Source organism: Staurois parvus, unplaced genomic scaffold, assembly GCF_062004578.1.
Source record: "Staurois parvus isolate SC_StPar_1 unplaced genomic scaffold, SC_StPar_1.0 ptg001014l, whole genome shotgun sequence".
Classification (NCBI taxonomy): domain Eukaryota; kingdom Metazoa; phylum Chordata; class Amphibia; order Anura; family Ranidae; genus Staurois; species Staurois parvus.
In genome coordinates, this window is record NW_028318810.1 from 2,227,831 (window position 1) to 2,254,928 (window position 27,098).

The 27,098-nt window shown below is 42.9% G+C and overlaps 1 protein-coding gene across 1 annotated transcript; it reads right to left on the reverse strand.

The window, feature by feature from the left end:
- Positions 1 to 14: 14 nt before the first annotated feature.
- Positions 15 to 26,306, reverse strand: MRPL4 (mitochondrial ribosomal protein L4). The gene is made up of 9 exons (XM_089657641.1): positions 26,150 to 26,306; positions 23,767 to 23,848; positions 20,592 to 20,760; positions 20,440 to 20,491; positions 19,567 to 19,684; positions 10,630 to 10,736; positions 4,983 to 5,092; positions 3,607 to 3,680; positions 15 to 1,688 (listed from the first exon to the last, which is right to left on the reverse strand). Exons 1-9 carry the CDS (start codon positions 26,198 to 26,200, stop codon positions 1,543 to 1,545), a joined length of 909 nt encoding a protein of 302 aa, XP_089513767.1. The 5' UTR covers positions 26,201 to 26,306; the 3' UTR covers positions 15 to 1,542.
- Positions 26,307 to 27,098: the final 792 nt, after the last annotated feature.

Here is a 27,098-nt window from a genome sequence, read left to right on the forward strand (position 1 = left end):
ATGTTCTTTGCACGTTGTCACTTTATATATTGCTTTCACATTTATTTACATTATTATACAGTATTTATATAGTGCCAACAGTTTGCTCAGCGCTGTACATTACAATGGGGGACAGTACACGAGACAGTACAGTAACAATACACAAGGGGTTCGAGGGCCCTGCTCCTTGGAGCTTACAATCTAGGAGGGAGGGGAGAGTGGTACAGGAGGAAATAGCTGTGAGAGATGGAGTGGTAGGAAGAGTGGAGGAGATCGGCAATTACCTGAGGGCAGGGAAGGCTTCCCTGAAGAGATGGGTTTTCAGGGTGCGTCTAAAGGAGAGGAGGGTAGGTGATAGTCTGATGGATTGGGGTAGGGAGTTCCAGAGGATGGGGGAAGCCCTGGAGAATTCCTGGAGACGGGCATGGGATGAGGAGACCAGGGAACTAGAGAGTAGGAGGTCTTGTGAGGAGCGGAGAGTACGTTTTGGGTGGTAGATGGATATCAGGTTGGTGATGTAGTTCGGGGCAGTATTATGAACAGCTTTGTACGTCAGTGTTAGCATTTTGAATTTTATCCGTTGGGCAATCGGAAGCCAGTGGAGGGATTGGCAGAGGGGGGTGGCGGAGACAGAGCGGTTAGTAAGGTGGATGAGTCTGGCCGCAGCATTCAGGATAGACTGAAGCGAGGATAGCCTGTGGTGAGGTAAGTCGGTGAAGAGGGAGTTACAGTAGTCAAGTCGTGATATAAGGGAGTGAATGAGTTGCTTAGTGGTTTCCGGGGTTAGGAACGGGCGTATCTTGGAGATTTTGCGGAGGTGGAGTCTACATGAGTTTGTCAGTGGTTGGACCTGGGGAAAGACAGGTTGGAGTCTAGGCTGACACCTAGTACTATATTATGTATATATTAGGTTAGAATATGTGATTTATTACTTTGGAGTAGCGCTGCATCATTTCTCATCTCATTTAATTTGGTATATGATTGGATGTTATCAGCTTCTCTCTGTTATTTGTATTTATCATAGGTAGAAGCGCAGCAGGTTTACACCATTATTATTCTGCTACATGTCTTTGCTAAAAAAAAAAAATCCCAAATGTGTGTAAATTAATTGGTTTACGTGAAAGTTATAGCGTCTACAAATGGCGGTATATATACACTGGGATTTTTTTTTCATACTAATAATGGTGGCGATCAGCTACTTATAGTAGGACTGCAGCGGTTATTCTGACACTGGGGGGGAACTGTCACTGACATTCCCAGTGACACTAATGCAGTGATCAGTGCTAATAAAAAGCACTGACACTGTACTGATGTACCTGTAGCAATAGTTCTGCTATAGAGTGGTCAGGAATAGGTTAACAAAGCTGTCTAAAGCCAGGAAAAAAACACTGGAAATACTTTGTAGAAACTTTCTGTATGCATTGGCCTTTCACATGCTGAAGTCCTTATGTACAAGGCCAAAGTAAAATTTCTTAAAATTTCTAAAAATGAAATGAAAGTTTTTTTGTTTGTTTTTTTTATTCCAGAAAAGTGTTATATACAAAAACTAATATCGCACAGACGTTAGGGGAAGTCACTGTAAGGGTACTTGAAATTGTACAGGCCACAGTAGCGATTATCTTGAAACAGCAGTTTCTCTTCTAAGAAATCCACGGCTCTGACTGTTAACAGAAGTGTTTTGTATTTCAGCATACTGTACACATTTATACCTGGAGGAGGAGAGACAGGGTCAACATTGTACCAATTTCTGGAGACAAACATTGATGGGGACATTTAAATCCCAGTTAAAGTCACATAAACAGTTATGCAATCACAAGTCACTGTATTAACTGCTCTATTTTCATAGTTTTAGATATGGCCGTTCCTAACCTCGGAAACCACTAAGCAACTTATTCACTCCCTTGTTATATCTGGCCTTGACTATTGTAACTCCCTCCTCATTGGTCTACCTCATCGCAGGCTATCCCCTCTTCAGTCTATCATGAATACTGCTGCCAGACTCATCCACCTTACTAACCGTTCTGTATCTGTCACCTCTCTGCCAATCCCTCCACTGGCTTCTTATTGCCCAACGGATAAAATTCAAAACATTAACAATAACATATAAAGCCATTTATAACTCTGCCTCAAATTACATCACCAATCTTGTCTCTAAATATCACCCAAACTGTCCTCTCCGATCCTCACACGACCTCCTGCTACCTAGTCTCCTCCTCCCATGCTCGTCTCCAGGACTTCTCCAGAACTTCCCCCATCCTCTGGAACTCTCTACCCCAATTTATCAGACTATCGCTTACTCTGCTCACTTTTAGGCGATCTCTGAAAACCTCTCTCTTCAGGGAAGCCTATCCTGCCCTCAGTTAATGATCTAATCTTCTACTCTTCCAACCAGTCCATCCCCCACAGTTATTACCTTTGTACCACTAGCTCCTCCCTTAGATTTTAAGCTCCAAGGAGCAGGAGTCCTGGAAATCGTTTAGCTGAATTCAGAGCCAAAAAAGAAGGTGCTCATAGTGTAGTAATTTGATCAGATTTATTTAGGTATAAAAAGGTACATCATCCATGTGGAAATAGCGCCAAAAACAAAGTTTAAAAGTAGTGAAACTGACCAGCCACTCTCTAAGAAGGCCGCCGGACCTTTGTGAGGTTGAGGAGGAGCCGTACGCCCGGACCTCACGCCGCCGGAGCTTCACGAAGGTCCGGTGGCCATCTTAGAGAGTGGCTGGTCAGTTTCACTACTTTTAAACTTTGTTTTTGGGGCTATTTCCACGTGGATGATGTACATTTTTATACCTAAATAAATCTAATCAAATTACTACACTAGGAGCACCTTCTTTTTTGGCTCTGAAATGAGCTAAACGATTTCCAGGACTCCAGCCGGAGAACAGTTGCAGAGCAGTCTCAGATCCAGAGGAGGGAGTCTCTTCCTATGCTGTCTGGTCCACCTAAATGGGGGCTTCCTGCAGATCTTATGGTCATTACATGATTCAACATATTGCGCTTTTACTATGTGCATCTGGTGAGTGCGTATTTTTACCAAAATTCCCTGCACGGATTAAAGTCACACGGAATTCTTTGATACCACCTGTGCAACAGGATCTGAATGCGGCACAATTTTCTGACTGGTGTTTGTCAGACCCTCACCATTATATGAACACTTTCTTTGTCTGTTTTTTTACTTTCACAGCCGCACTTATATATTTATTTGCGCTCACTGTAGCAATTCACTCCCATGATATCACTTGTGTTTAATAATTTCATATTTTTATTAGTGCACTTTTATATATTAATTCCTTCAGCGCTGCACCAATTTTTGTGTAAGTCAAAAGATCATAACACCTGAGGGTAAAGGAATATAAAGAGATAGTGGGATACTTTATTGGGCTTTGAAGTAAGCCTCCCCTGAGGGAAAGATGGAGCCTGCCATTGTTGACCTCCTTCTGAAAAGGCAAGCTGCTTGGTTAACATGCTTCCATAGTTCCTCAGTAGCTCAGACAGATCAGGAAGGGCAAGGTCCACTCAGTTCTTACTGGATTTGTGACTCAAAAGAATTCAAGCCAGGGGGGCAGGTTGTCCCAGGTTTGGAGCTGAAGTGGTTAAACATCAACACCAATTCCTTACACTTACCTATAGCTGGGATTAGGGTGATCTTCTTCAAATCTAGAGTTGCAGTGAGAATGTTTTCAGGCATATGTTCATTGCTGTTAAACAGAATATCCAAAGTGAAAACAAGGATATAGAAGTACATAAGTGCAGTTATATTTGCTCAGTACATGCTGCACTCCCTGCTTAGCTCTGCAATATACTGGTCTATCAGGTCAAGTCTATTGTTAACACTGTCACAAGACTATCTGTTGATGTTTGCTGTGCCACTGAAAGTACTGAGGTTACATGAGCCTAAAGGACACACTTTCCTGGTTGGAAATACGCTAAAGCTGAACTCCAGGAATTCAGCCCCTTTGTAAAAGTGCATGCCACCTCCTGGAGTTATCTCTTCAGTTTAGATCTGACAGTTTTATACAGCTCCAGGGGTATAGCTATTGCTACATTTCCGGTGCTCTGACGCTGAACCTTCTGGTCTCAGCTCCTTCATCTGCAGAGTCATATACAGCTGCTGTGCCCACCCCTAACCGTACCCAATCACAGAGCACTTTGTATTATGTGAACCCATTCACAAAATACAAAGGCCTTTATGAATGACCAGTAGAGGGGAGGGGCAGACAGAGCTGCTAGAGAAGGAGGTGTCTTAGGATTGTAGCAATAGCTATTCTCCAGGAGCTCCATTAAACTGTCAGGTGTGAATTTAATAGATGAGTCCAGGAAGTGGCATGCACCTCGTTGGACTTAACTAATGGAATGCCTGTAAATTTTACAAAGTGGCCGAATTTTTGTAGTTTAAAAATCTTTAAAGCTATAGTTATATAGTTTAAAGTTATAGTGTACCTATCCTGCTTCACCCCACCCCCCATCAACATGTTTATGACATTTTTAAATTAAAATGTCAGTTTTCATTCCACACCTCAGGGACTCGTTTGCCAACAATGCAGATAGGAGCACAGTAACTGAGGTGAGTTCAACAATCTGCTGCTTCACCTCTCACTGTCCATTCACAGGCTATATATTAATTTCTCCACAATGGCTACAGTTACTGAGGTGAATGAGGACTTGTTTGTTCAAATATGTTTATATTTTACTGTGCGTTGTCTGGGTACAGGTTCAATTTGAAAATGGATATCCAGCTACCTCTGATACCCACAGGGTATTTTCCGACAACAGGTTTACATTTTATGTTTTGTGTGACTGTTCGTGAAGGATGCTCCTCCTTTATTCCTCCTATGTACATTTGTTTCACTTGATGGTGCCATTCATAGCCCCTGCATGGGCGGACTAGGTGCTCCTTGTACTATTGTGCTTTAATTCAGACATCCAGAAGATACACATCAGTTCCTTCTAGCATTGTACATACAACAACATTACCAGCAAAATATTGGTCTGATTCTTACACGTCAACTATAAGTATTGATTCTCCCCAATGTCGCTGGTTAAAGAGGTCAACAAGATACTGAGGGTCTGGGCTGGAAATGTCAGTGGAATCAATAATATGGAGGTCATTCTGTAGAGAGAGACAGTAATATTAAAAAATGAATATGCTGCTGAATGACTACCACTATCCTAAAGACTTTGAGTCGTACATATTTCAAATTACATTTGCAGCTAAATGACAACATTTACATCCATGTTTATAATGCAGACATTATGTTAGACTGATGTGGACTGACCTACACATACAAGTCTTATCCACTACTACAGCTGTGTATTTTTCATGCGAATACACAAAAAAGGTAAAAAGTTATATGCAGTTACACCTACACACTGCATAATGACTGGATTTAGGCTTGAAACCCTGAGAATTACAGAAAAAAAAACCCTTTCAGTGGGTACTCCTGCCACACTATAAGGCAGTGGTTCTCAACCTGTGGGTCGCGACTCCTTTGGGGGTCGAACGACCCTTTCACAGGGGTCCCCTAAGACCATCAGAAAACACATATTTCCGATGTGTAAAGAGCAGCTTTTGTGTAGAAAGCAGCTACTCTGTTGAAAGCAGCAGTATTGGAGGTAAAACGACACTCATGAATTATAATTAATGGGTAAATAATTTTATGGTTGGGGGTCACCACAACATGAGGAACTGTATTAAAGGGTCACGGCATTAGGAAGCTTGAGAACCACTGCTATAAGGGGTTACATTCCAAATTAAAAGGTATGCGCTAATAACAAACTTATACAAAAGTGTATGTCATCATCCAAAAAAACATTAGTGTTTTAAATAAATTATAGTGTCCAAAAAAATATATATAAGTGTCCAAAAAAATGTATATATATCTTCAGTGACTTGAACCAATTGTGAGAAATCCACCACCAAAGGAGATTAAATAAACTCACCAGAGCTAATGGCTGGTCAGATTATAAACCAGCAACAGCGCTTGTGCTCTGGGAGCAATGAACCCGACGTCCAAATAGATATGGTGATGTTTCAGATACTTCCAGATAATAATCACAGCCAAACAACTTTGCAGCCCAAGCTCTTATGATGAACTTCTCCACTCTGTCTCATACCTCCATGAGAGCATGCAGTACACTCAGGGACAAAAAAGAGAACATAATGGTGCAATACGTTTTTTTCATTTATCTCTTTATTAAAAAAGGTATAAGGAAACTCACAAACAAGGTGTCCAACAGACACCAGCTTCAATCGCAAAAAAAGGGTTGAGATACAGTTAACGCTCACCGCAGATCTCTCCCATACAGCACAGTCATCAAGGGACGTCGGTGTGACGAAACCGGTCGGGCGTAGCCTATTTGATGTGGACGTTAGAGAGCCTTGCTGGTCTGTGCTGTATGGGAGAGATCTGCGGTGAGCGTTAACTGTATCTCAACCCTTTTTTTGCGATTGAAGCTGGTGTCTGTTGGACACCTTGTTTGTGAGTTTCCTTATACCTTTTTTAATAAAGAGATAAATGAAAAAAACGTATTGCACCATTATGTTCTCTTTTTTGTCCCTGAGTGTACTGCATGCTCTCATGGAGGTATGAGACAGAGTGGAGAAGTTCATCATAAGAGCTTGGGCTGCAAAGTTGTTTGGCTGTGATTATTATCTGGAAGTATCTGAAACATCACCATATCTATTTGGACGTCGGGTTCATTGCTCCCAGAGCACAAGCGCTGTTGCTGGTTTATAATCTGACCAGCCATTAGCTCTGGTGAGTTTATTTAATCTCCTTTGGTGGTGGATTTCTCACAATTGGTTCAAGTCACTGAAGATATATATATATTTTTTTGGACACTTATATATATTTTTTTGGACACTAATTTATGTTTGGACACTATAATTTATTTAAAACACTAATGTTTTTTTGGATGATGACATATACTTTTGTATAAGTTTGTTATTAGCGCATACCTTTTAATTTGGATTGTTGTTGCCAAAATTTATTTTGGGTGGGATATGCTGCTGACACTTTGGTGTTTTTTGTAAGTGGCGCTTTTTTCTTTTTTAATTTGATAAGGGGTTACATGTTTGTTAAATCTAGGGATGGAGGAATACCTCTTATACCTCAGTCCGACAGGCTCCAACATTCTCCTTTTTTATCTGACAAGCTCATTTGTGGGGGCGAGCCCTTGCTGTCCTTACGTACAATGCAGGGCTATTGTTCATGCATTCTACTTGATGACATCAGAGTGCGACCACCAGCCAGAGCGCCTTAGAGAAAAGGCTTTAGGGAATCGGTCGCACAGATGGAGGGAGCCTGCTAAAATGAGGAATAAGATAAGTATTACATCTTATTTCTCACCCCATACACTTAATATAACACATTTAACTAGTGGTGCATTGAAATTAAAATTCTGGTGCCGAAACTGAAAATTCTAAATGCACTCGGCCGAAAACCAAAATGCACAGTTTTTAATAATGAATATATATATTTTTGGAAAAAAATACTTTGATTAAAAAAAAAAAACACAACAATATATACCCCAATGTTTTTGTAAAATATGAAAGAGGATGTTATGGCGAGTAAATAGATACCCAACCTGTCACGCTTTAAAATTGTGCATGCTCGTGGAATGGCATGAAACTGTGGTACTTAAAAATCTCCATGAATGCTTTAAAAATTTCTACAGGTTAGTAGTGTAAAGTTACAGAGGAGGTCTAGTGCGAGAATTATTGCTCTTGCTTCGATGTTCGTGGAGATACCTCACGTGTGTGGTTTGAACACCGTTAAATATGTGGACATGGCCTACGTATGCGTTCACCACTACGTGCGAGCATGGGGGGACGGGGGCACTTTAAACTTTTTTTTATTTATTTAATGGATTTTTGTTTTGTTTTTTGCACTGTCCATTTAAAAAAAAATTTAAATCACTTTTATTCTTATCACAAGGAATGCATGCATCCCTTGTGAAAGAAATAATTAGTGACAGGTCCTCTTTATGGAGAGATATGGGATCAATAAGACTCCACATCTCTCCTCTGCAATGTAAAGCATTGGATCAAAAAAAGCATTGATCTTTAAAAAAAAAGAGAAATAAAAAAATGGCCAGAACCAGAAAGGACATCGCTCCGGTCCTCCAAGGGCATAGAGATGAGCGGAGGCCACCTTTCCTTCACTAATCTCTATGCTCAGCGCCGGGATCGTTTGATGGTTTCCCAGGTAAGGCTGAGAACTAACGAGCAGCGGTGTTTTTTTGGCTCCTGTATCGATGCTTTTTTTCATATTGGCCGAAACGTTTCGGCCACCAAAATTTTGGTGCATCCCTACATTTAACCCTTTTGCTGCCAGGTCTGTACATCATAAGGACCTGACAACTGAGGGTTTTACACACACTCCTGGTGGCTGTAGCAACTGGAAATGTGTGAACATCTCACAAGCAGATTCCTGCCTGTCAGATGGAAGCATTCTGGTGGCTGTGCTGCCGCCCACCGGTAACGGCAATCCCCCACCACGTGCACCTCTGCTATGTATCTTGGGCTCCACCTGCCCATCTGCAAGCCTAGGACCGGCTTAGCGGGTGCTTTGGGTAAATGGGAGGGAGCAGAGCGGACACACGTCCGCTCTTTTCCCCTTCTTGTTGCTGACACGGAAGCAACGTGTAAAACGTCACTTCCGGGTCCCCTTGTCAGCGTTCCCAGCCTGTATGGCTGGGAAAGGATAATGAAGTGCGGTCTGCACAGCATTAGACTCAGTGGATCACAAAGGGAGACATGCAGGGTCTTTTAGACACTGGATGTCTCAATAAAGAGAACCTGTCACCAAAAAATCATCACATAAGCTACTTTTTGCCCCCTATATGATGAAAAAGAAAGTTAAAACGGAGTTCCACCCAAAAGGGGAAGTTCCGCTTTAAAGATTGGTCTCCCACTCCCCATTAAGGATTGGCACCTTTGGGGAGTGGGGGGGTGCCCGAATTTGACAGGTACCCGCTTCCACTTCCACTGCGATTGCCTAGGCGATCGGAAACGGAAGTTACCTCCTACCTTCCCTCCCCGAAGTCTTTTGGGACATGTGAGAGGTCCCAGAAGACGATGGGGCCATTCATGAAGCGCAGTGCTACTCGCGAATGTGCAGTGGGTACCCAGCTAAGAAGCTGCAAGCTATCACAGCCGGGTGCCCACACTGAAGATGGCGGCGCCTGGAATACAGGACGGCTGGTGAAATGGGCTGCGGCGGGGGGCAATGTGGGATCGTGGGACATGTAAGTGGCTGTTTTTTAAAAGTCAGCAGCTACAGTTTTTGTAGCTGTTGACTTATTTTTTTACAGAGCGAGTGAAACTCAGCTTTAAGTAAAAAAAAAATAAAAAAATTTAAATTGTAAAAAAATTAAAGTTGCACCCAAGCACATAAAATCCCTCCCCCCCCCAACATTTTTGTTGAGGCCCCCTACCCCACATATATGCACCTACAAATGTAAACACGTGATGGGTGGGGGATTGGGGGGGCGTACACATGAAAATGTCAATTGCAATACACGTTACATATCATTTTAGCACCATGGCTCCTCCGTAACGCCAACTGATGACCTAACAAGGGGCTTTTAAAGCGTCAAAGTGCGCACTCACCGGATACGCATAGATTATGCACAGTATATATATCAATGAAGGTCCGCCCAGAGTCCCTCTTAGGATGGTATTAGAGATGACAGTCCGGGGTGGATGATAACACGTCAGGGTAGGGGTTGTGTCTACCCTGACGTGTTATCATCCACCCCCGACTGTCATCTCTAATACCATCCTAAGAGGGACTCCGGGCGGACCTTCATTGATATATATAGTGCGCATAATCTATGCGTATCCGGTGAGTGCGCACTTTAACCATTTGCTTGCCGCTCACATGGACTGTGGGGATACACCTTATCTGGATTAGCACAAGTCACTTTGGTCACACCATAATACTCTGTCTTCATCATTTTTGGGACTATGTGTTTTGTATATATTTTTTTGAGTCCATCTATTTGACACGTGTATTTTATCTAGTACCTCAGCGCTGAACAATTTTTTATATATTTATTTTGAAGATTTGTGGTTTCCTTTTAGTGTACAGCTGCTTTTTACCATTATAAGCGCTCGCTGATTTCTATACATTTAGGCTTTTAAAGCGTCACCTATGAAAAATATAGGGTACTGAAGTTTGCAGCCATTTCATGGGCACAAGCATATTTAAGGTTTGACAAGTTGGGTATCTATTTACTCGGTACAAGATCATCTTTTATATTTTACCAAAAAAATGGGCAATTTACTGCATCTGTGTGCGATAAAATTAACTTTGGTGTATTTTTTACTGGAATTTTACATTTCCTAGACCTTTGCGGTAATACTGCGTGACATACAAAAATGCAACTACCACTATATTAGTCTCTAAGGTGGCTGCTAAAATCTTCAGGCCTAAAATTATATTTAAACATATGTGCAAAAAACGGCTCTGGCAGCGAAAAGGTTAAAGGACACGTTATAGACAGCAGTGTTAGAAAAGAAACACATTCCAAAATGAAAACTACATAACAGGAAAGAAGACACCACCTAGGCAGGGTTATGGATTTTATACCATATAAAAACAAACAGCTCATGTGGACATCCTGGAAGACACTGTACTGTACCTGAGCAAGTTTTACAGTCAAAGCCATCTTCAATCCCAGGACTCGAAGTTTCATGGGCAGCATGTAATAATAGCTTTTGGGGCCACGAGGACCATGGGCTACACCACCTGTACACAGTATATAACATGGCACACAATTAGAAGGGGGGGGGGGGGGGTAAAAGGTAAAGGTTAAAATCAAACAAGGTTAGCTAGTGCCAAAAAATGTGTAATACAGGCTCTTATTGGAGCCTTTCAAATCTGGTGAGAAAATACAAATGTACCCCGGTCCCCAGATGAGACTCAAACCTCATTAAACCAGGTTGGATTTGTAGCCCTGTGTCTCAAATTAATACCAGTCCAAACTGTAACAGTATTTCCAAGAATCTTCTAGGACAGCTACTTGAGGTTAATGGACCTGCCTTCAACAGAAAACACAGAAAGCAATAAAAAGCTCTTCCTGTACCCTCATCCTCAGTTATTATAAAGGAAAGAATCATCACAAATATGTACAAAGGGAACAAAAATAAAGCATACAACTGTCACCACATGATGGAAACCTTCCAATGTCCTGGAAGATTCTCGATGATAGTTATCCTTAATACTAACTGTAGTTTTCCCAAACCATCTTTCAGGACAGCTACTTGAGAGGATATAGAAGTAGTCATACTCTGGGGGGGACAGAGCCTGCAACACCTTCCTTCCAAAGGAGAAGTCCAGGCCAGACAGCAGTTCGACATGTTAGGGTTTCACAAAAGCATAGCTTATGGACTATAACACGGCCCTAGAGATTTCTTTTCATGAACATCTGCCCTCTCTGCCCATGATGCACTCATTGACCTTGTAGAGTGAGCTCTAATCCTAGCTGGTGATTGTTGTCCTGCATTGACATTGTCCTATATGCTGAAATAATAGGCTCCCTAATCTACCTGCCAATGGAGGCCCCAAGCCCTTTGTTGGGACCACTTTTGCAAGACCAGAAGGTGGCTAGGCCTTCTAAAGTCCTTTATAACCTTCAGATATTTCAACAAACATCAAGAAAACTAAAAGTTATCTGTTTGTGATTCTTCTGGGAACTGCAGAAAGTTGGGAGAATAACCATCTCTGAGCTAAGGAAGCAGAGGATATCTCGGGAAGGTACATAAGGTGGCTAAAGTTGGGTTTACTTGATAATCCCCAAGGGATTAAATCTGCCAGTCTTTTGTTTCTCTCTTCTGCTCGATTAATTCTCTCCCATGGGCACGGGATACAGAGACACAGGAATGTGTCCATATCAAAATTTTATTCCGTGAGCGAGATATTTGTACAAAAGGAAATATTAGGCTGTCTAAGTAGCATCCACACACTAAATATGTTTATACACAGAATGAAAACGAAACCAGCTGATAATATTCGCTCGGGTTTTTTTTATATTACGCATTTTCTCAGTACATCGAAATGCAACAGATTGGTTATAGCCTAAAACAGAACTATAGGCAAATTTTTTTTTTTTCATTTTGTATAGATTAAGGGACTGTCATCTCACCTGTCACTTTATGTTTTTGCCATCTGCATCCCATTGGGGAGAGTTCCCTTCACTTCCTGTCCCATAGCTTAAAATTTCAAGTCCTGAGCTACTAGCCAGGCCTTAAGAGTTACTTGCCACCAACAAACACACACAAACAGACACCTGTACACATACACACAGACATGTACATACACACAGAAACATGTACACACATGCACAAAGACACATGTACACACACACATACAGACATGTATACACACACAGGCACGTACAGACACACATACACACAGATGCATGTACATACACAGAAATACACACGCACAGACACATGTACATACATACACAGACATGTACACACAGACACACATACGTACAGATACACATTTACATACACACAGACAAACACAGGTACACACACACAAACACACACGCTGTTAAGTGCCCTCTCCCCTGAAACCACCACTGGCTGACATAGAAGATCATGTGACCAGAGTGAGCTGAACGTAGGCGCGCACACACACACACGCACAGTAAAAAGTTGCAGTACTTCGTTGTTCACTCACAGAGCCGGTTACTGCACTCTAGGGGGAGGCAGTGAGCACAGCACACACTCCTTGCTTTTCTTTCACTGCGCTCAGCTATTGAGCAGTCTGATGGCTCCCAGTGCAAGTGACAGATCCAGCCTGAGCTCTGAGCCTGATCAGCAAGACGGCCCTGGAGGACACACTCGCCCCCAACATAATTTCCACTCTCTATTGGCGAGCAGGTGAGTGGAAATTTCAAGAACTGCCATAGCCAAAACAGGAAGTGAGAGGAAATCCCTGCAAATTTAGGGAATCCCTAGGGGCCACCCAGGTTACCAGAACTAGAGTCCCCACTGGATGATTTCCCCTCCATTACTTTTCTGGGGTCTGCCCAAAATATTGGGATTTTCTTTTACTTTCATTGACAATGGTAAACAGGACAAATGGTGAGGGGGAATCTCCCTAATGGGGGTACAGACAGCAGTAAACACTGACAGGGGTGCTAATCCTTCTCCACTCTGTCCAAAACCAAAAAAAGTTTGGTCTTTAGTTTAATAATAAAAACTGTAAAACCATAAAGAAAGGATCTGATAAAGCTTATATTTTTCCCCAATCTTTCTAGCTGAAATGGCAGCTAGCAGGAATACCATCCTAAAGGGGAGCTAAAAACGTAACTTTCCTTCATGAATCCCTGTCCCTCAATGGTGCCGGCATCTTCTCCTGGGTGCCAGTCTTCGGCCGTCTTTATTGGCCTGGCATGGGATAATGTCACTCCTGCACATGCACAGGAGTCGATCATCCTAGCACAGGACCATGCCGCAGCTCAGTTCACATGCAGGGAAAGACAGATAGGTGTGTTTAATTGCAGAAGAAACATTGCACATGTCTTCTGCAATAAAAAGTCTGCTTATTTGTGACAGCAGAACTTTAGTTCCTCTTTAAGGGTAATAAACTTAAAAGTGGTAGTAAACTCTCTTTTTTGATTTTTACCTACAGGTCAGCTTATAATAAAGTTTACCTGTAGGTAAAATGAATATCTCCTAAACGGAATTATGTCATTGCGGCTCAGCCATTTAGGTTGTTCCAGCCTGCGAACCCAGAAGGAAGACCGAGTGAAGATGGAAGTCCTTTAAGTGGTGACAGCGTGCCGCTGGAGGGCTTTTCGTTTCAAGGTAATTCTTTCATAATGTGCTAGTATGCAAAGCTTACTAGGACATTATGCCTTTACCTTACACGGAGAATTCTGTTTTCATTTTTACTACATAGTTTACTATCCCTTTAACAGCAGAATCATTGATGGGCTCAAAAGGTTCTTTAGTAAGGGCATTTTGTACTAAAGACAAACCTAGGAAGAAGCAGTTTTTATCACTCTAGGTGTTCAATGTTCCCTAGCTACAAGGCTACTACCTGAACCTTAACCGCCTCCCGCTCGCCATATAAGGTAATGACAGCGCAAGGCGGTTCTCTCGTTCTGGGAGGACGTCATATGATGTCCTTCCACTCTAACCGCGCAGATCACCGATCAACGGAAAGAGCTGAAGATGTCGGCTCGGTCATGTGATCATCTGTGTCCAATCACAGCTGATCACATGTAAATAGGGAAATGCCAGTTATCGGCATTTCTCTCCTCAAGAGCTGTCACGCTGACAGCTCAAGAGGAGAGGAGAGCCAGTAATCGGCATTCCTTGGAGGGGACATGTACACTGATCATCAGGGCACTGATGATCAGTGTAGCCCCAGCAGTGCCACCTGCCAGTGCCCATCAGTGCCTCATCAATGCCACATATCAGTGCCTACCAGTGCACATCAATGCCACATATCAGTGCTCATCTCAGCTGCCTTTCAGTGTCACCTATCAGTGCCAGTCAGTGCCACCTATCAATGCCAGTCAGTGCCACCTATCAGTGCCATATGAGTGCTGCCTTTCAGTGCCACCTACTAGTGCCTCATCAGTGGCCATCACTGTAACCTCATTAGCACACATCAGTGAAGGTGAAAAATCACTTACAAAATGTTATAACAAAACCTTTTTTTTTTCAAAATTTTCAGTTTTTTTGGTTTGTTTAGCAAAAAATAAAAAACCCAGAGGTGATTAAATACCACCAAAAAAAAATTTTGTCTCAAAAAAATGAGAAAAATGTCATATGGATACAGTGTTGCATGACTGCACAATTGTCCTTCAAAGTGCGACAGCGCTGAAACCTGAAAACTGGCCTGGGCAGGAAGGGGGTATAAGTGCCCTGTAGGAGAGTGGTTAAAGTGGTTGTAAACCTCTGACATGAAATATGAACATAGAATATCCCTCTGTAGTGTGTACCGATCTCAATTTAGAGCACTAAGTGTCATTTCTGTCTGCTGCTTCATTCCTCTGCTATCAGTATGAATCACTTCTGATAAGTTTTCCTGACAACAAGAGAAAAATGGTGGCAAGGGAGGACCTCCAGCATATTGACAGCCTCTTTCTGCTCCTGTGTGCTGGGTGGAGGAGGGTGTGTCTCTTCCCTCTCCATTCACCTCCCAGAGCGCTTCTCACTGAGTGCAACTTCAGCTCCCTGCCCCCTGCTATTCAGAGCTGAGACATCCTGTGTAAATTCTGCACTTTGGATGTAGGGGAAAGATAACTCTAGATAAACAGGTACAACTAAGGCTCCTTTCACAGTGACGGTCTGATCAGGTCCGCCTGTCAGTTCAGGCGGAGCTGATCGGACCATCCATGTGTTCGCTGAGACCAGTCGGCATCCGATATCAATCCTGTACAGTAGAAACAGGACGGATGGGGATTCATTCCCCATCCGTCTGATGGATTGGGTGAGAGCCGGGTGGAAACGGACAGGCGGTCCATTTCCATCCGTCCACCCCATGGAAAACAGCGGCTGTGTCTGCTCTGCATAGCAGAGTGGACACAGACCTGTCATCCACTTGGTCAGTGGGCATCAGCAGAGATTCCCTGCTGAGCAAGCAGATCCACTGACGGATCCACCCTGTCTGAAAGGGGCCCTATTTAGAAAGATTTGTTTCAACTCTGTATCACCTGAGGCCATTCACTGGGTTTATGTGAGGGTTTATAATCTCATTTCAAAGCCCTCCGGGAGAAAATCCCAAATTATGAGAACTGAACAAACATTTTCCCTAATTACCTACACCAGGAACAAAGGGTTTTCTATGCTCTAGTGTATATTTTTCATGGTACTCATCTTATGGCTAATGCCGGCCATAGACATGTCAAAAATCGGCCGATTTTCGCACTGTTAGTGGGTGAATTGTTCGGCCGTTCAACTGGCATGCCAGAAAAGCATGCCAGTTGAACTTCCCCTGCACACCAAGAAAACCTCAGGAGAACACTGCCAGACAGGACACATAGCTATGCAGGAGCTTCCTCTAACCCTACTTCTGAAATCAAGATCCAGCTATAGAAACAGACACACTCAGGTAGGGAGGACACAGTGAAATACTGCAACCTGTGTGACAATCACAATTATCAGAGCGAGGGAGAACATAAACATGTATGTACTCCTGCACAGTCAGAAACATGAAACAACTGAAGATGAAGGGGCGGGAGGAGCTTTTTAAAGCGGAGTTCCACTCAAAAGTGGTAGCTCCACTTGTTTGCTTCCCCCCCTCCTTTTTTTTGGGGGGGGGGGGTGAATACCTGTTTTTGACAGGTATTCGCTCCCATTTCCAGTTCAGCCCCCCTCCATCCTCCCGCAGTCTCCTAGACTGCTGGACCAATCAGAATGCACAGCGCGACTCGCACATGCGCAGTGGGCACCCGGCTGTGAAGCCGCAAACTGTAAAAGCCTGGTGCCCACAGTTGTGATGCCAGCGCCGGGGAGAGAAGGGATGGCGCGAGTGAGCACATCACTGGACCCTGGGACAGGTGAGTGTTTGTTTATTAAAAGTCACCATCTACAGTTTTTGAAGTTGCTGACTTTTAATAAACACAAAACTGACTGGAACTCTGCTTTAAGTGCTTTCTGGTTTGTGTTTCCTGTTGAAAGACAGAGCCTACCATCTCAAGTAGCTGTTCTGGAAGATGATTTTGGAAATAAAATTTGTAAGCACATTATGCAGTCATCAGAGCTGGCTTTAATGGTTTTAGGTCATAAAAGCATCTAGCATTGCCCTGTGGAAGGCAGGGAAGGGTGTGAAGATGTGTCCCATACCCAGAAGTGGTGCACTGGAGAGGCAAGGCTGTTAAAGTGGTTCTGAAGGTTGAAGGTAAGATACCTTCAGTATGAAACCCCCCCTTGATACTTACCTAAGCCCAATCTCGATCCAGCAATTTGCAAAAGAGTGGACACTCTCCCAGGTCTCCGCCATTGGCTCCTGCTGCTGTCAATCACAATCAGTAAGGAGGGCTGCGGAGGTGAGGGTGGATAATGGGGGCTGAGCACCGCTCTGTGTATTTTAAAGCTTGCTATGTGTGTTTTATGGCTTGCTATAGTGGCACTCAAAAAAGAGGAGGAGCCAGGAGCACTGGCGGGGGCTCCCAGAAGAGGAGAACCGGGGCTGCTCTGTACGAAACCATTACACAGAGCAGGCAAGTATAACATTATTTTTGGTTTTTAAACATTTTAACTTTTAATATCACTTTAAGCGAGTAGAAAGCACTCTAGGGAGGTTGGTGCAAAGCTTCAGCGTTGCTCTGCAGTCTATACAAAGTTGCTCTCTCATGACATTGTTTTATAGCATAGTTGCTCTACAATGACTGTATAAGGTGCAGCACATTTTAAATGATAGTCACTTATAACATGTATCCTAAAGGCTAAGTTCACCTCTTCGAACATGCTACATGTTACACCTGTATTCAGGGTGTAACATTTTACTGCTGCAGCTGCCCCCATTCCCAACCCCTAACCCCCCCCCCCCCCCAAAGCCCCGCTATGACAGCAGACCGGGGATCTTCTCCCCATGTCTGCTGCCACAATTAAAAAAAAAAAAAAAAGGACGCTGCCATGAATGTGATGCTATGAATGGGAAACTAAAACTACTGACAGCCTTTGCGGCTGTAGGGTTGTAGTTCACAATGAACTACCACAGCACTGGTGAACACTGTGGTAGTTCAATGAGGCTTCCGGTCACAGTGTTACTGACTGCTTGTCTGAGGTACTAACAGACAGCTTAGGCACAGAGTCTGCAAGAGCCTTGCATAGCACCCACGATCTACTGATCGTGGGTGCAATGCTTTACACGCTCCCAATAAAAATAAACACAGTTTTTTTAACTAGTGCATTTATTATTTTTTTTGAAAAGGTGAACTTATCTTTTAACAACAGAGTCTTGTACCATGAAGGAGTTTTTTGTAACATGGCTGTTTTCTACTGCAGTGTTTTTCAACCTTTTTTTTTTTCAGTCAAGGCACCCTTTAAAATTCTGCACAATCTCGAGGCACCCCATTCTAAAATGTAAAAAACTAAAGAGATAAGTTAACATATTGCAGCGACACCCAGAGAAAGAGGTGATTTATTCTTCCAGAGCAAAACACATCTTTGCACACTGGTACTGACTAGTATATCAAGATTACTCTTCTCCCTCAGATTCTCTCCCTGACTCGGCTAGTGTGACCCAGCGCTGATGGAGAAGGGCAGGGGAGGGCAAACAGGGATGCTGTGCAGGGGCCTGATGTCCTCCTTATAAATCAATGACATCATTAGTTGTTAGGACACCAGTGGCTAAAAGGCTGTAAGGGCTCACAATGAAAACCTGTGGTTTATTAAACTAAAAGGCAGGCTTGATCCACCCGCTGGCTTGTATACAGTTTTTGGGCAACTTTTAGACATTTTGTTGAGGTACCCCGGTTGAAAAATGTATTATATTGGAATGCTGCACTCTCACCTCTTCTGTAATATAGTGGTCTCTCACAGCATGGCAGCCGAAAAAGCTGCTGTTTTGGGTATAGGCTTATAAAGCTGGGCAAGGTTATGGAAAAGTTAAACCCCCACACTGAAAAAGACTCACTAATCATATACACCCCTCAGGTAAGGCTGGCTTAACAGAACTACAAGGGTGATTGCACACAATCTGCACAAATAGCAGAGCATAACTATCCTGTAACCGATATAATTGGATAGCTCAAGTGAGCATACAACTTGTGAAGATTCTCAACTCCTTTAGTACGTTAGCCTCATTAAGTTTCACTGGGGCTGCACATGCTTCAGCTTTTGGGCTATACCCTGCCCTAGCCAGCCCACTATCCATTCACAATACTGCTAGAGTTTATTAGGTGCTCTCATTGGATGGTGGCTTGGATGAGGGCAGAGCAACACCAAAGTCAGAGCTCTCATTTCTAGCATAGAAATGGCTGGTTATGTAATAAGAAACTATTCTAAATAGTAGCTAAGTTACTGTTCAGGTTTTCAGATAGTCGCAGATCCCACAGCCATCTGCGCACAATAGCTGGCAGTGCAGATTCTTCAATCCACACTGCAGAATGAGAGAATTTTAACAGTGTATGGCTGGCCTTTATAAGTGGTAAGCACTTCCCTATTAGGTCCATAACTACATAGTTAGTCTGGCTGAAAAAAGACAAAAGTCCATTCAGTTCAACCATTAAAGAAAAAAGTTATAATCCTACACCCACAGTTGATCCAGAGGAAGGCAAAAAAACCCAGCAAAGCATGATCCAATTTGCTCCTGCTGGGAAAAAAAATGAATTCCTGATCCCCCGAGAGGCAATCGGATATTCCCTGCATCAACTTTACCTATCCAATTTAAATAAGGTTCTCAGTGATAACATGGAAAACATTTTCAGGTTTGAATCACAAATGACAATTTCTCCTCAAACCTCCAATGTTCTTCTAATAGGAGTCAGGCACCTAGAGTTCCTGTAGTTGTATGGTATGGATAAAGAGCTAAATTATTCAAGCAACCTTTTAATACAAATAAAAACTTAATGTCTAAAAATCCACATTTGATATAAAACACATACCTCCTCTCCACAGAGGTGATCTAATGCTTCCCTGCCGAGCTCGTCCACTTCCCTTCTGCTTCCAGGGCTTCCTCCCTCCTCCTCTGACCTCCGCTCGGGTCTTCGTCTTGGCATAACTCTGGAGGAAGAAAATACTTTATATAATAATTACAGAGCTTGTTAAGGGAGGGGAAAGTGAAAGTCAAGCAGCTGTCAGTGAGAGGGAAATGAGGTTAGGAGATTGCAGAGAAGAAGACACACCAAGTGGTAGTTAAATGTATGGAAAATTCAGCAATGGTTGGGGGAAGCCAAGAAATCATTCAAAAGGATTAAATGTGGAAAACTATTAGGTGGTTAAGACTCAATTCCAGCCAAAACGTTCTGTTTCAATTTTGGATAGAGTGCAGAAGAGTTAGAACACCTAATTAGATTTTAAATGCCCTGGCGCCTATTTATTATTTTTCTTCTCATTTTGTTCTGACATCTATCACCTGGATCCATCACATGGTGAGGGAAAATCACATACCCAGGAACACCTACAGCAGTAATAGTCTGACCCTTCCGCACGAGAGGTTGTTTTGTACCATGCAATCCAGTTCAGGCAAACGCACTGTGTTTGCGACCTGCTTTTGGGATGCTGTTAACTTTGAATAGACACTCGCAGCAGATTGCAAAACACAATGCGACTGCAATGCTGTGCAGGAAACACCGTGGTCCCTATGAGTGTCCAACATAGCACTGCAATCGCACTGTGTTTTGCAACTGCAAATGTTGGAACCGGTGCCAAGAGGTATTCTCATATGTTATAGCCAGGTATCTGTCTAAATATTTAACATGATATTTTTGGTCTTTGCTCTGGAAACTGCATGAAATAAAGCAAATGGGGATACTTACAATCCTTTTGTAGTTTCTCTGCCATGTTATAACTTGATGAAGGATGTCAATTCTGAAGAAAGCAAAGCAGATACGAGTGACACACTAAGATGGGATGCAGTCATTTTAGAAAGGAGCAACTTATTAAAATACAGTGCAGACTGATAACCGACCTGGGAGGGACATCAAACACATCGGGGTGGAGGTGCACCAGCCCTTGCAGTTCCTGATCTTGGTTAGTTATAGACTCCAACCAGACAGGTCTGGGTGACAGGTGGGAGGGCACTGGGATCTTGCATGTTCTCAGGACGGGCTGAGACAAATCCACAGGAGGTCGGTGAACTGAAAGATTATGAAGAAAATTTAGGTAAACTGGATGGATGTATCCTTTTATATCATATAAGCTGTTCCCACAGCCCTTAACCACTTCAAGTCCGGATACTTTTACCCCCTTCCTGTCCAGGCCAATTTTCAGCTTTCAGCACTATCACACTTTGAATGACAATTGCGCGGTCATGCAACACTGTACCCATATGAATTTTTTAGCATTTTTTTGAGACAGATAAAACTTTATTTTGGTGGTATTTATTCACCACTGGGATTTTTATTTTTTTTTTGCTATGTAAATGAAAATGTCCAAACATTTTGAAAAAAGTGTTTTTCTTATAAACTTTTGCAAATACTCTATCTTCATAAATCTTGGCCAAAATGTATTCAGTTATCTTTTTAGTAAAAGCATAAATAATTAACCCAAATTAATTTATAACCAAAAATTATAATTTAAAAAATGTATTTTTAAATTATTAATTTTTTTTTTTTTTTTTTTACATACTGCCACCCTAGCAGTACAGTGTCACCATAATAACATGTCAGGGGTTATGAAGATTTTTTTTTTTTTACACTGATTGCTTTTACACCCATAAAGGCTGTAAAAGCAATCATCTCTCCTTCTCTCTGGCTGCATTCTTGCATCCATTGAGAAACACTGTGAGAGCTGTCATTGGTCACAGCTTGTCACATGGTACAAGTCTGTTGTGAATAGCCTTATACCATGTGATCTCTGTGATCATTCACAGATTTCACACGTAGTAAGCAATGATGTCAGAAGTGACATCTTTCTTACTATTCTTCATGTGATCACTGCTTGGCCAATCAGTGATCACATAATCGGGACCTCGCACAGAGGTCCCGTACAACAATCGGTGTTCCACTGTGTCCGGAGGACACAGCGGGCACCGGATCGTGGTGCTGCGCGCTCCCAGGGAGTGCGCACAAGCAGGGGGCGGGGAGGCCGTTAATAAATGGCCACCCGCCCTTGCACAGCTCCCCTCCGGCCATTTATATACATGGGCCGGACGGGAAGTAAAGTATACATCTCAGCAAATTGAGAACAAAAAACTATCTGGTACACATCTGCAATATATGATCATTTTCCCATGTTATGTCACTTTACAAATACTGCAAGTAAAGAGAGGTAGCTGGTGACTGGTCAGAAATCCAATGTACTCATAACTTCCTGTTTGACAACAGCTGACAACACAGTGCCCCTGCTACACTAAAACAGTGTTTCTCAACCTTTTTTTGTGTCAAGGCTCCCTTTAAAGTTATGAATAACCTTGAGGTACACTTTAAAATTATGGACAGTTTCAAGGCACCCCATTATAAAATGTAAAAACTTATTTTAATAGTTTTACGTATTGCAGCAACACCCACACATGTAGAACACCCAATGTTAGAGGGGATGTATTTGTCCAAAGCAAATACACTTTTGCACACTGAAACTGAATAGTATTCCAATGTTTCTCTTCTCCTTCAGTTTTTCTCTTATCACTCAACTAATTTTACTCCATTACTGGGAAGGGCAAACAAGGATACTGTGCAGGCGGCCGACATCCTCCATATCAACTGATGGCATCATTGGTTGTTAGAATGCCAACACTAGAAGGTTGTAATGGTGCACAATGAAAATCTGTGGCTTTGTGTAACTAGAAGTCAGGCCTATATTTTAGCTCTGAAGAAGGGAGTACGTCTCCCAAAATGCATCATCAAGGGTCTCCCGTTATTTGGGACTCTTTGTCTCTGTTTTGATCTCCTTTGGTTTGTGAGTATGCACTTTTATGCATTTTAACCCCTTCACGCCTAAGGGTAAAACAAATCTAAATGCCTAAGCACAATTTTGCAACGTTGACATGTGTTAGTAAAACTGTACATATCATCACAACTACTTTGTACATCCAGGTGGATTATACCGCGTTTTTTTCAAGACAAATTGGGCTTTCATTTGGTGGTAAATGGTAATGGATTTTTTTTTATTATCAAAGGAAAACTAGCCCAAAATACTAAAAAAATATATTTTTTTTTATTTGTGTGTTTCTTGTTACTACCATAACCTACCACCAAAGAACAACAACAAATAAATTCTCCAGTTCTTGACAATCGCAGCGATACCATATATGTGTACGTTATTTGTTCCCGTAGTACAGCCCAGAAACAATAGTGCGCACTGAACTAGATCAAAACTTGATCTAGGTATTTTTTCTTTATTTTATTTTTTAATATTTTTCTTTTTTTTTTTTAAACAAACTTTTTTTTTTTCTCTCTATGCCAAGAGTTAGACAGATACAATTTATAGAGAGAGAAAAAACAAGGGGGCAGGGCTGCACAGTGACCGATCAAAGCGGTCATGTGACCCAGAATCGAGAGTTCCGGGTCCCGATCATTAGACTCTTCATACTAAAAAGAGCGTGCACCCATTAGCAGCATCAAAAAAGGTAATTATTTCCCCCATGTAATTTGAAGAGCTACTCAACAACAGTGGTCAACAGGAGAATTGGCTGTGCAACCTTTGCACAAACAGAGCTAGATCTGGGCAGATGTTTTTATTGATGTTAACAAGTGCTACATAGCATTCTTGTGCAGACAAGCTGGCCCAGATAAGTGAAAATATAAAAGTTGGAGTTCTACTTTATTTACCGCCCTTTTAGGCAAGACTGCATTTTAACTGTTAAACTTGCTGTAAAATACACATACCAAATGGGAAATACAGAGGCTACTAATTGCCTGGCTGTTACATTGACCCGACAGGCCTCCGCCCTCCCATCCACCATCAGTACTTCTGAGGTTCCTGACATAGTATGAGTCTGCAGATCAGGATAGCTGGAGAAAAGCCAAAAGCCGTTATCCTTGTAGTTACTCCAGGTCTGTGTAACTAAAATGTACAAAAGGAGTCAACATGACAGCCAGGGAACTAGCATATTCAGAGGCAGAGGCCAGCAATGGCAGACTCTATGTTTCCCGCAGGACCAGCTTCCTTTAAAAGAAAAGCATTGCCATGTCTGTCTCACTTACTTTTAGTGGGTCCATCTTTTAGTCCCGGAGGCAGGATGAGGTTGGGTGGAAGTAGAGGCTCAGATGAAAAGGAAGACAGCAGCTGTGAGAAAAGCAACAACTGTAAACACTGGACACAAATCTTCATTATCCTGACATGAAAGAAGAGCTCTCTGATATTTGGCAATACAGATTCACAGCTGCTGCCTGAGGAAGGGGTCCTCAGGGGCCCCACAATACTGCTTTCTAACAGAGGTCAATACATGTTCAGTCCTTCATCTTCAAATTGTGTGCTGGTGATAGGTCAGAATTATGCTTAAAAATTTCTTAACGCTGGAGGTGTTGCATGCTTCCTGATCATGTGATCACTGTGATTGGCTGTCACAGCGATCACATGACTGGGAGCCCACCCCCGATTATAAACCCGTGTCAGTGATTTGACCCAGTAAAGGTGACAGCTTCCTGGTAGGCTTGCCCAAATAAGTTTAGACTAGGATCCAAACATGCCTGAGCTCATCCCTAGTTGTCACCAGAATAGAAATAGAGGGTGAATCTTCCAATGGGGACACGAGTTCAGATAATAGCCAGGATTCCCTCACTCTTTAGGGATTTCTTCTCACTTCCTATTGTGGCTATAGTACAGGAAGTAAAGGGAAATTTCTCCAATGTCACACACATGGTAAATAAAAACTGACATGAGTTATAGCTTGACGCTATATAAATCCTGTATAATAATAATAAACCTCAGAGGCAGTGCAGTGGTGCCCCAACAGTGTCCATCAGTGCCGCCAGTCAGTGTCCATAAGTGCAGCCTCATCAGTACTGCCCCACCAGTGCCCATCAGTGTCGCCTCATCAGTCCCACCCCACCAGTGCCAATCAGTGCCGCCTCATCAGTACCCATCAGTGCCATCTCATCAGTGCCACCTCATCAGTATTGCCTCATCAGTGCCGCCCCACCAGTGCCCATCAGTGCCATCTCATCAGTGCCGCCCATCAGTGCTGCCTCATCACTATCGCCCTATCAGTGTCACCCCACCAGTACCGCCCCACCAGTGCCGCCTCATCAGTCCCACCCCACCAGTGCCGCCCCATCAGTGCCATCTCAGCAGTGCTGCCCCACCAGTGCCCATCAGTGCCGCCTCATCAGTACCCATCAGTGCCATCTCATCAGTGCCGCCCATCAGTGCTGCCTCATCACTATCGCCCTATCAGTGTCACCCCACCAGTACCGCCTCATCAGTGCCATCTCAGCAGTGCTGCCCCACCAGTGCCCATCAGTGCCGCCTCATCAGTACCAATCAGTGCCGCCTCATCAGTACCAATCAGTGCCACCTCATCAGTACCGCCCATCAGTACCGCCTCATCAGTGGAGAAAAATGACCTGTTTGCAAAATTTTATAACAGAAACTAAGAAAAACATTTTTTCAAAGCCTTTTTTTAATTTGTTTAGCAAAAAGTAAAAAGCCCCCAGTGGTGATTAAATACCACCAAAAGAAAGCACTATATGTCTAAAAAAAAAAAAAAAAGACAATTTCATATGGGTACAACGTTGCATGACTGAACAATAGTGTGACAGTGCTGAAAGCTGAGAATTGGCCTGGGCAGGGAGGGGGTGAACATGCCTGATAGGCCAGGGGTTATTATTATACAGGATTTATATATTATTATTATTATACAGGATTTATATATTATTATACAGGATTTATATATTATTATTATTATACAGGATTTATATATTATTATTATTATACAGGATTTATATATTATTATTATTATACAGGATTTATATAGCACCAACAGTTTGCTCAGCGCTTTATAATATAACGGGAGACAATACAGCAACAATACAGTTCAATACAAGAAGGATAGGAGGGCCCTGATGAGCTTGCAATCTAACAGAGAGGGGCTAGTGGTACAAAAGGTAATAACTGTGGGGGATGTGCTGGTAGGGGGAGTGATTTTGTATAGAGAGGTGGTGGGTTATCAGCTAGTTATTATTATTATTATACAGGATTTATATAGCGCCAACAGTTTGCGCAGCGCTTTACAATATAACGGGAGACAATACAGTTCAATACAAGAGGGTTAGGAGGGTCATGATCCTCGGAGCTAACAATCTAAGAGTAATATCACTTTGGGGAGTAAAAGCGTGGCTCAATCACATTTTTACAGCCCCCAACCACATCTATAGGAGCCCTAATGGTAAAATCAGGAAATGACTGCCCGGAGTTCTGCTTTAACATACTAGAGAACAGCCCATGACACAAGGCCATTGCTTACATACACATATGGTTTACATAGAATTTATCCATCCAGGGCCATTAGATCATCTCTGGACATATAGACAATATTATTACCCCCCCCCTTACATGCAGATTACTGTACACCCCCGAATCACTCACCCTGACCCCGGCCCCCCTGCTGCAGCAGAGCACGAGCACCCTCAGCATCATCCCGAGCTCTGCTTCCTCTCCTCACATGAAAGCAGGAAGGTCAATGCATGCACAGCATAGGTCGCCACACTTCCGGCGCACGTGCGACGTACTGAAGCCGGCCCTGCCAGACTCGTCTGCCCACACGAGGAGGCTCACGCATGCGCAGTTAAAAGCGGCTGAGCCACTGTGTACAAAGCACAGAGTGATCGCGAGGGAAGGTCATCAGAAATGTAATACAAGAAGCTGTAGATTCCACCACACACCACTCTACATTCATAGACTTCCATACTGCTTCCATGATAGGGGTGTGACTGGTCCTTTCAGCCCCAAATCAACCTGAATACCTTTCTCCAGCAAAACATGGCCTGAAAATATTAATTACATGGAAGGTGTGTTATACCCAGGGGCGGACTGACCGTTTGGAAACTAGCACTGCCCCAGGTCAGTAGGGGGCCCCATGAGTTGTCAGTCCGCCCCTGTTTATACCTGACCGTCCATGGCCGCTATAGGCCCCTTTCACACGGGCGTTCCATATGTGCGTTTATCATCTGTCCGTTTACGGATGAAAAACGGAACCCCGTGTATTTATATGGACTAGCCGATGTAAGCGGATGATCAGCCATTCTTTTTTGAACGGAAGAAAACCCTAAGAACCTTGGTATTTATTTCAGGTACTTATATAGCACCTTCAATGTACGCAGCGCTTTACATATATATTGTACATTCACATCAGTCCCTAACCCTCAAGGGGCGTACAATCTAAGGTCCCTAACTCACATTCATACATACACATAGTAGGGCCAATTTAGACAGGAACCAATTAACCTACCAGCATGTCTTTGGAGTGTGGGAGGAAACCGAAGTACCTGGAGTAAACCCACACAGGCACAGGGAGAACATGCAAACTCCAGGCAAG

What these genes read in the sequence shown, in the direction of transcription:
- MRPL4 (XM_089657641.1), bottom strand. Translation starts at nt 26,200, where the DNA reads ATGATGCTGAGGGTGCTCGTGCTCTGCTGCAGCAGGGGGGCCGGGGTC. An exon ending in AGAGAAACTACAAAAGGATT is followed by an intron (nt 19,685 to 20,439) that starts GTAAGTATCCCC and finishes TTCTTCCTCCAG; the next exon opens with AGTTATGCCAAGACGAAGAC. An exon ending in CACCCTAATCCCAGCTATAG is followed by an intron (nt 1,689 to 3,606) that starts GTAAGTGTAAGG and finishes CTCCTCCTCCAG; the next exon opens with GTATAAATGTGTACAGTATG.